Here is a 9,968-nt window from a genome sequence, read left to right as displayed (position 1 = left end):
CTTCAATAATTTCAACTGATAAAATAATATATTTGATGGGTGACTGTAGTGTTTTCTAGCAATAATTCTTAGAGCTCTTTTCTGTAAAACAAAAATAGGGTTTATAATTTAAAATTTTGTGAATGAACAAAAAAGCAGTTTATAAATTGATGAAACTCGTCCTTTTATTGGTTTTAGTTTTTTGTATTTATGTTGCGGTCAAGACTAGTATGGCCTCCATTTACATTCGTCTTTAGAAGGCTGCCGACTCAGCCCAGTTTATGTTCAGATGAAAGAAACACCACAGCCGTTTGGGTCACTGAGTACCGGTACATGTTCCATTTGACTTGGCAAGATATGCTGGTTGAGAACATCCACTAAATCTTTCACTCATCAACTGTATCTACACATGATCAGATAGCTATAAAACTAACATATAACCCTTATTCTAAAGTGTTTTGTGTGTGCAAGTGCATCATTTTTCATTAGGGTGGAATCTAGCAGGGCTGCAGAAGTGGAGTGGACGTCTTTTTTTTTTCTTTTAATGACCGCCAGCATTTCRGCCCTGCATGAGTTTGAGGCAGGGGATCATTTAAGTGCCGGGAACAATTTAAAAAATGCCTGGAACCTCTCGCAAGAATCTGTTCCCAAACAGAGTGAAATTACACAGTCCCTAACTCTTACAGAGAGCTACGGTGTGAAGTTAAGCTGGGCAGATATGTTAAATCCCACAGATGTTTACATATCCCCTGTCTCTTTGTAGTGGGTCTCATTGTTTGTGGTGGTTCAGAAACAAATTACAAATACCACGAAGCTGAAAAGTACTCAGGGCTTATGAGAAATGAAGGGCCCAAAGATTCCACAATAAGACTATTTACACCAGTATATGACTGGACATACTTGGACTTCTTAGATTTTAACATTTGCATAATCGTTTCAGTGAATAAATGGGTACACATATGCTAACTTCCGTTTCAGAAAAGGAAATATTTGGTTTTGTTTGTTCTTTTTTGCCATGCTAATGTGTGTCATTTGCTTCATTTCTTTAGGACCCGACTACATTAGACAACAGCTGAAAGAGCCGGTGGAAATTAAAGAGGTTCCTGTTGAAAAGAAAGACAACTCCCCACATGATTCTCCCCACTTTTACCGTAAAGGCACCACTCCACCCCACTCCCCCGTGGCCAGCCCCGCAGCTACACCTCCTCCGTCACCCGAGACTAGCAAGAAGATAAGCCAGATTGGCAACAGCATCAGCCACAAAGCCGTCAAAGAAGAAAAATTGTCCCGTAAAATAAGCAAGGAAGAGAAGTCAAGTTTTAAGCCCAGCAAGGAAGAGCGTTCTAGCAGGAAGATTAGTAAAGAAGAGAGGGTGACTGTCACTGATGGGCCCAAGAGTTCCCAAGCGCACGTCGAGGCTCCGCCTAAACCCTCTAAAATTCACCAGCCTACCACAGCAACTGCATCTCCTTCACAGCCTCCGACAGTTCCAGTCAACGGCCAGCTCCACTCCGAGTACCACAGTTATTACGTCAAAGCCCCTGCGAGGGGTCCTCCACCTCCAGAACCTGAGGAAGCCGAAGAGCCCAGTGCCCTGGCTCTGGCACGTTTACCTCCGCAACCTAGGTCCTTCAGCACCCCCACCCCTACTCCTAAACCACCCTCTCTTCGGGACAGCAAGAGTGAGCCAAAACTCAGGAAGCAAGATTCCCTAAAGCCAAAGAGCCTTGCAGACACAAAGAAAGCGAGCATGGAGATTGCCGAAAGCGCAGAAGAAGCAGTAAGGCCCAGTTAATTGTTACAGATAGTTATAATGTGAGCACAGTTAATGCAACCCTATAAATACGTGACAAGAAAAAGGGAAAACCTTTCTTAGCCCTTGACTTCTGTGATGAGGGTATCTGGTAGGTCTGCTAGACTTTATTAAAGGGATCCACGATTAGTTGTAACATTAAACTTTATTTGATAAACTTATATTTTAACTGTAATATAAAGACTGTAAAAATACTGTAGGCTGTTTAGTTTTGTAAATTTTTAAAAATATATTACACGGACTAAGCCATTTTATTTACAAGCAAAGCATTCTGGGTAAATGACGTGGATAGGTCCTCGGTGCGAGGCTGCTAGCGAGCTATATCCACCCTGAAGGTTAATCTTGTACAATATCTGATGATCGACTCTTTTAAATGAAACCAGAGAGCGTTGACAGAGAGGAGAAGGTAGAAATGACTCAGCCTGTAACTGAAAATATAGATGGAGGACAACAGAGCTGCTTCATGGATGAAGAACCTCAGCTTAGCCTGTTAGCTTTAGCTTTAGCACCGATGCTATATCCTTTTATGTATTAGCTTGGCGCTAGCGCGAAAAGCTAACAAACTAAACTAAGGTCCTCCATCCATATTTTCTGTTACAGGCTGAGTCATTTCTACCTTCTCCTCTCTGTCAACGCTCTCTGGTTTCATTTAAAAGAGTCGATCATCAGATATTGGCCAAGATTAACCTTCAGGGTGGATATAGCTCGCTCGATCRATGTCATCATTTACGCAAAATGCTTTGCGTGTAAATAAAATGGCTCAGTCCGTGTAATATATTTTTAAAAATTTAGTTTAAAAATTATAAAAACTAAACATCCTACAGTATTTTTACAGTCTTTATTTTACAGTTAAAATACATGTTTATCAAATAAAGTCTAATGTTACAACTAATCATGGATCCCTTTAAGCACTGTGGTTTAAATTCAGTTATCCAAAATTCCACGTCTATTGAACAAGGAGTCCTTTTTGGTTCACTGGAAATTATAGTGATACAATACCGTTTGACACCAAAATGCTAGAAAACACTTTGCCCATTCAGCTTCATTCTGATGATGTCTGTCCTTTTTGTATCAGTCAAATTAAATGTTTCGTGAATGTGCCCAATATCTTCCTAAGACTGAATATTGTTTTAAAGTAATAACACAAGCCCTGTCTTGATTTTTACAGTCACAAACTGTAGTAGTTAAAATATTCTGGTACAAAACAGGACACCCCTACTAGAACTGTGGCTTCGACAATAAAAATGTTTTTAACTGAGAAATTCTACTTTGTTTTAAAAAAAAAGGCCGTGACTCGGTTCAGGGGCTGYGTCTTTTGAAGTCCGCATTTTTCGGACGCTTACGACACTGCCCCGCGCTGACGGCTGTCCCAATTCRTGGACTCCTCAAGCAGCCGACAAATGCAGCCCACTTAATCCCCAAAGTGAAGACTGCGTCTGAGTTTACTTCCCAGCTGAGGATATCCCAGGATTCATTGTGCCATCAGCAAACTATCAAAGACAGCAGAGTTTGGAAATTCATCTAAATTTGTTTTTAAATGAATGTTTTGGATTCATTTAGCTGAAGAAATTAATATCTCAATGTTAAAGAAAATGCAATTACAACTAGAAAATTGCATTTCCTGCGAAAATGCTAGTGTGAATGCTACTTGTTGAAAACTTAAGCTGAAAGCTGCTGAAACTGAGCTGAATATGTTTAGTAGCAAAAAGGTTATGGCAAGTTTAATTTGAAAAGCTGAAAGGAACAAAAAATCCTTGGCTGCAGCCTACCTGGACTGCACAGGGTGTGGCTGCAGCCTACCTGGACTGCACATGGTGTGGCTGCAGCCTACCTGGACTGCACAGGGTGTGGCCTCTGGGGACCGTGCTCTAAGTAGGCTGCAGTCCCTGAATTGGGACACACTCATAGTGTTACTGTGTGTACCAAAGTATTTCTTAGGTAGGACTATGAACTTCCTGGTACTTGTTTTCAGTTTTTGCATTATGTTAACCAGCTGCTTTTTGTTTTTGCAGGGTCCTAACTCCATCCTTGTTGCTATGGTTATGCTGTTGAATATTGGCCTTGCAATTATATTTGTCCACTTTCTGACATGATGATGCTGTTTCTTTGGTAAGTTGATTTATACACTCACATGCWATCCTTTTAGGTGCATAACCGCCTGTCAACTCAATGGTCCGATATATCCAGTAATGAATCTTATTTTGTTACTTGCGTGCCAGCTGTGTGTCACAATGTATATCTGAAATGTGACGGGGGGGCCAATTAAATCCTAACTGTTCTACGTTGCAGTGAAACCATGGCAACTGGCACAGTTGCATTGCCGGCCTTGGAAAGTGAAAATGGCGCCAGTGAGAGATGGGGGCGGCCGGAGGTGTTTAGGAACCAGCATGACACCGAGGAGAATCAGGAGGAAGGCTTCACTACAACCTGTTTCTGGCCTTCTCGAGGGCCAGCCCTGTCAATTAGCACTCCTTTTGGCTTCTGTATGCGCAGGAGTAAAATGTCATGTCTAGTGAAATTTAAAAAAGAAAAAAAAAAAGAAAAAAATTAAATGCAACCAAACATACGACAAAAGAAGTGATTGAAACCTACATGTGTGCTGACCCAAGCTCAGGTCTCTGTAGCCCACCTCCGCTGCAGTGGGCTGACGGAGCCTGCTGGAGGAGGGTGGAGATGCAACTTTTAGACGACGGGAGCAAACAGCTGCCTTTTCTATTTTGCCATCTGACGTTTTGATGGGGAGATGTGAGCCCGGCCCGTGGGCCAGGGACTGCGGAGGGGGGCGGGGGTGGGGGCTCAGGTGTTTGGAGGGTTTTTCTGAGGTTCCAGCCAGTCTTTGCGAGAGCAAAACGGTGCGCGGCCGTTGCCAGCAGTCAGTGCTTGCACGGTCACTAGCCAGTCTTACTCTGTAAACCCAAACATCCCTGCAGCTCTCTCCAGCTCCGTCCATTGTAATCCAGGATACACTGCTTTGAAACACTCCCCGTGCATGGTACAGTTTTAACATTTTTTCTTTTTGTTTGTTGTTTTCACGTAGCTTTTTGTTCATCGTTGTTATGAATGTTGATTACCTGCATTCTTGTGGAGATCTCTTCATAAAATGGGTAAATAAATTTGTTTTCCCTTTTTATTTGAATTTTACTAATTTCTAACAAATGAGCTGTAATTTGACATTACACACAATGTTACTGAAAGTGCAATACTTTTTTTTTCTTTTTTTTCGTCAAAAGCTTATAATATATTTTGCCAGAGATGGTGTTCTGCTATTCTAAAGAAAAATGCTATTTTTTTTGTTTTGTTCTCTCTTCGTCAGACACACGTTATTTGAATATTTGAGACAAAGCGTTGGCTGACGACAGAAATTGTGGTGAGGAACTTGATTTATTTTTGAAAAAAAAGAAGAAATAATATAGCTCTGTGAGAGTGAAGTAACAAATGTCTTATTTTATTTATGAAATGAAAAGAAAAGATATTTTATTGTACATGCCTAGACCCTTTCGCTTTATTTGTCGGTCCAGTTATTTGCTTTCACAACAACACTAAGATGCAAAACTGCAGCTGTGAGCTGCTTGAGTAGGCCCAGAAGTGCTTGCATGTGTATAGACTGATAGTGGTGGACAGTGGAGGTTTGTTCAGGTTGAGACCATGTGGAATGGGGCTCCAGGGAGAAGATTTGCCTTYTAGAAGTCTTTAACAGTGCCACTGTTTACCTCAAAGAGATGAGGATGGAAGAGAAGGGGGGGAGATGCTATGTTTGTCTTAACTCTGTTGCAGGAAGGGGGAGGGAAGGGGGGTATTAAATATGTCATCATCTGAATCTCACCATTTTAATTAGCTTCACCCCAGCTTCTTGTAGTCTTTCTTGCAGGTACGGCATGAATTTCTTTGATTTCCAAAGTGGTTATTTATATGGTGGGCATTTACTGTCGCCTCTACCAAGAATAATTCTGTATTCATTGTTCAACTGATGTGCTTGTGAACATTGGTCATCATGAAAAAGGGCTTAAATCTATATCTAGGTTTTATTCGCTGCAGTTCTGTTTTTTATTTTATTTTATTTTATTTTTTTGGAGATTAGCTTGACTGTATTGTCAGTATCTAAAATGAGCAGCGCATTAGAGGATTCTTCGTCCAGTTTGATTTATTTCAGTTCAGTTTATTTATTTAGTACCGGTTCACAGTAAAGGTCATCTCAGGGCACTATACAAAGCCAACAAACCCAAATCAGACCCAAATTCAAATGCTGTCACAGTCGGTTCAGTCCAATTATATTGCAATATAGTCACAATGAAAAAGGCTGATTCGTAAAAAAAAAAATTGTCTAAAGAAGCCAGCATATTGTGTTGAATTCTCACTTTGTCCCTTCCCTGGTCAGGCACGGAGGTGACAGTGGAACGGAATGATTCCTTTAGAACAGGAAGAAACCTCCAGCAGCTCCAGGCTCATAACGGGTGGTGTTTTGTCTTGACCAATCGAGAGTTGAGTGGAAAGGAATCGTGGGGTTAGACCTAGTTTCTGAGACATAAAACAAAGAACACACGGTAAATGACAACGATAAWTACAATCATGGACAGTCTGGAGCATAAAGACAATTGTGTGAAGAAATGTGGTCAGTTTGTCTCAGAAGTCTATGCCTAAATCAGCAAAAAGTATAGTTCAGGATAACCCGAGCCAACCTCAATTATAGGATTTATTTTAAAATATATATATTTTAAATTATATTTAATTTTACAGAAAGCCAGAATTGGAGAAATAAGATGTCTCCTTGTGTGGCAACATTTTGAACCACTTTTAGAGATTGTTTTTTCCTCTTTGGCATCTTGACATAAAAAATAAATAGGCCATCTTAGAGGTGATAAATGCATGGATCAGTTTTTCTGAGTAATTTTGGAACAAGATGTTTCTCATTTAGTAATACTGTGCAAGTAAGAGAAAGGGGCCCTGGTAACATTTTTAATGGGAAAGTTAAATGATATAAATGATACTCTGTTGTAAACATGACAATATGTCTGCCTTGTCTGAATTTATTATCAGAACATTGAGTCATTGAGGTTTTTATGTCTCTWAGACATGTTTGATGTCTGAGTAACTGGATTTATCAGGATTGACAGATAAAAATTACCAAGTATCATTAGCGTAACAATGAAAACTTGTCAAATGTCAAATAATTTTATCTGGAAGCATATATAAAGTAAAAAAAAATACTGCTCCGAGCACTGAACTCTGAGGAACTCCGTGACTACGGTAATTCTGTTGTAAGAAGATTAATTAAATAAATACTGAAATCTAACATTAAAACGTTCTGTGGGCCGTTCCTGTGATCCCAGCATCATGTCCAATTTGTAAYAGAATATTGTGATCAACTGTATCAAATGCAGCACTGAGATCTAACAGGACARGTATGGACATGAGTCCACTGTCTGAGGCATGAATACCATTAGTAACTTTCACCAGTGCTGTTTTTGTGCTTTGATGAGCTCTAAACCCTGACTGAAACTCTTCAAACAGATTATTCTTGTCCAGATGTTCACATATGATTCACAACTATTTTCTCAAAGAGTTTTTGAAAAGAAGGGAAGATTTGATATAGTTCTATAATTAGTTGAAGATCCCRAAGAGAGATCAAGTTTCCTAAACAAGTGGTAAATTACAGTACAACCATCCTAAAATCCCTGTGGTAGATATCCATCCACTGAAACCCATCTTTAAACAGTCTGGTTGGGAGGAGATCTAGCAGATATGTTGATGGTTTGGATGAAGCTGTTATTTTTGATAACAAGAGCTCCACATCAGGTTCTAGTGACACTTCTAAAGCTGCTTCATTTGATAATAAACCAGTGGCAATAGCAGAGGGGATGGTGTGAATTGTCTCTCTGTAACAATTTTGTTTGATGTTCGCAAACTGTTCCGCTGAACTACTGGAAAACTTACTACTGATATTTACTGAAAATATTGTGAAGACAAAAAGGTGTAACAGAGCAGCCTGTTTGTGGGATATTTTTGAAATACAACATTGCATGTTGGGAGACATTTATATATAGATTATTATTATTATATACTATTTGTAAGGATTTTTACAGAGCACAATCCAGAATCTGGTATGAGTTGGTATTTTTCTAACAATTTGCACACCTGTATTTTGACAATGAAGATAACTTTGTTTGTAATTGGTAATGTAATACACATATGATCATGTTTGACAGTGAAACAAAAAAGATAGTTATTTTCAGTAGGTCATATTGTTCGTACCATTTGGGGATGTGAAAGGCAGATGTACTCGTTTGAAGATTTAAGGAAACAACAAGGAATTCTGGGAGACTTTTGATATGTTACGGTACATGATACCCCACTGATTTGTGCAAAGTCTTTGGAGATGAAGTTATGTGTATAAAATAAAGATATTATGCCTTGTTAAACAAAATGATGCTTTCTTCTGGTACTTTTATACTCTTCCAACACCATGAATTGACCAATCGATTGCCATCTGAAAAGTTATCCAAGAAGTCAGACTTTTGTGGGGGCATGATGCACCTTCAAGTTATTAATTTAATGTATTGTGAAAAAAATCCAATTCTGTTTACATTTTGGATTGTGTTTATGTTCACTTTTAAATACTAGCCTTCCGATAATGAGATCCACTGGGAAAAGACCGACGTGGAATCAAAACATCGCAGACTGGGTCTCGCATTAGTCGTGTAAGTGCAGGGCAGCGTGTCTCGAGTGAGATGGTCCTGTTTCCACCACTGATCGGCCTTGGATTAGTGTAGGGTTACACCAGTAATGGCAAGTGCCTGGAATGTGTAACGCCATGTCGTGTACTTGCTGTGCTCTCCGTCCTGACTCTGGGAGACACTACAAAACCTTCAAGGAGTTATCTAATTTTAGATAATGTTGTGGTGTTWATACTACTCAAACAAAATGCACAACATGATAGATTTCCCATTTGACAGATCAGACTAGCCCTCAAAGGAGACCAACTAAAACCTCTACGTGAAGCTGTCAGGGATAGTATAGAATATCTGTTACTATTCTAATATGGCAGCTAGCTGGGCAAGATTTGGTTGCACTGGCCTGTCTTGGACAGATATAAATCAGATCCTTTTAAGTCTGAGTGGATGCAGCTACAGTTTTAACCTGTAGGGATAGATCTTGTACTAATAAAGTGGATGAAGCACAAACGGAAGGGGAGAATTGTGTGCCGCAACGCCACATGGCAGACCCTGACCCCGAAATGCTGACACATCTGCGACTAAAATGCAGACTTAGTTGTGTTTCTAAAATCGGATTGGGGCCTGTAAGCAGTGAGAAGATATCAGTGGCCGTCATTTTTCAAAACTTGCTGCTGAGCGGATCCCCTTTCCGTGCCTTGCAAAGATAGCCTAGCTTAGCATCACCTCTTCTGTTACACAAACAGAAACAAACCTCTGTTTTAAAACTATAAACCTGTTAGTTTATCTAAAGCAAACTGTATCCTGGCTCTCATCATTCAAACTGTTGTAATTTTGTCATGAGCAGGGATAAACTCAGGGCTGGCCGTGGTAGCACACGGCATAGGGCAGGGGTCTGCTGTCTGTGGCTCTGGGGCCACCTTTACAGTGACTCTTTGAGCTTTGACTAAAACTAACATAAGATTGATGTTTTTGGTATTGTTTTTTAAATCTATAACAGAAAAGAATAGCTTTGACAGTTTTTCCTGGTCATTTAGTCGCTAATATTTGAAACTACTAATAAAAGGAGTGAAACATATGATTAGATCAAAGTAACCTGTTGATCCAACTTTCAGCATTACGATGATCTTTTTTTCTCAAATCTAGCAGGGATGTTTTGGAATACCTGTAAAACAAGTTGCTGAGAAGAAATATGAGGAATATGTTAGAAAACAATAACAAATAAAAACATTTTTTATTAAATTTGGTATAAATGATATAATTTTTCTTGTTTGCATGAATACAGTCTTTTTTAATTCTAAATTGTAAAACTAATATTCAAATTCACTATATAATTTAGTTGTATAATTTCACCCCACTGGTTGGAAACTAAACAGTCAAAAAACTAAAAGTCACCAGATGATAATCACAATTGAAGTATGTTTTGCGGCTTTGGACACATTTTATTAGTGAGCTGAAGAGAAAAAATGGCTCTTTTGGTTGTAAAGTTGCAGACCCCTGGCAAAGGG

General features: G+C 39.4%; 1 protein-coding gene across 1 annotated transcript in view; it reads left to right on the top strand.

Moving 5' to 3' along the window:
• LOC106513485 (junctophilin-1) overlaps positions 1–8,213 on the top strand; it is a gene marked incomplete at its 5' end in the record, with an annotated part of 16,239 nt that extends 8,026 nt beyond the window's left edge. The window contains 3 exon segments of the mRNA XM_014002342.1: positions 1,029–1,759; positions 3,805–3,901; positions 4,082–8,213. Of these exon segments, the coding sequence (XP_013857796.1) occupies positions 1,029–1,759; positions 3,805–3,885 (812 nt within the window).
• Between the last annotated feature and the right edge of the window lie 1,755 nt (positions 8,214–9,968).

Source organism: Austrofundulus limnaeus, unplaced genomic scaffold (genome assembly GCF_001266775.1).
Source record: "Austrofundulus limnaeus strain Quisiro unplaced genomic scaffold, Austrofundulus_limnaeus-1.0 Scaffold12, whole genome shotgun sequence".
NCBI classification, from domain to species: domain Eukaryota; kingdom Metazoa; phylum Chordata; class Actinopteri; order Cyprinodontiformes; family Rivulidae; genus Austrofundulus; species Austrofundulus limnaeus.
This window is presented reverse-complemented; position numbering and strand designations above follow the sequence as displayed.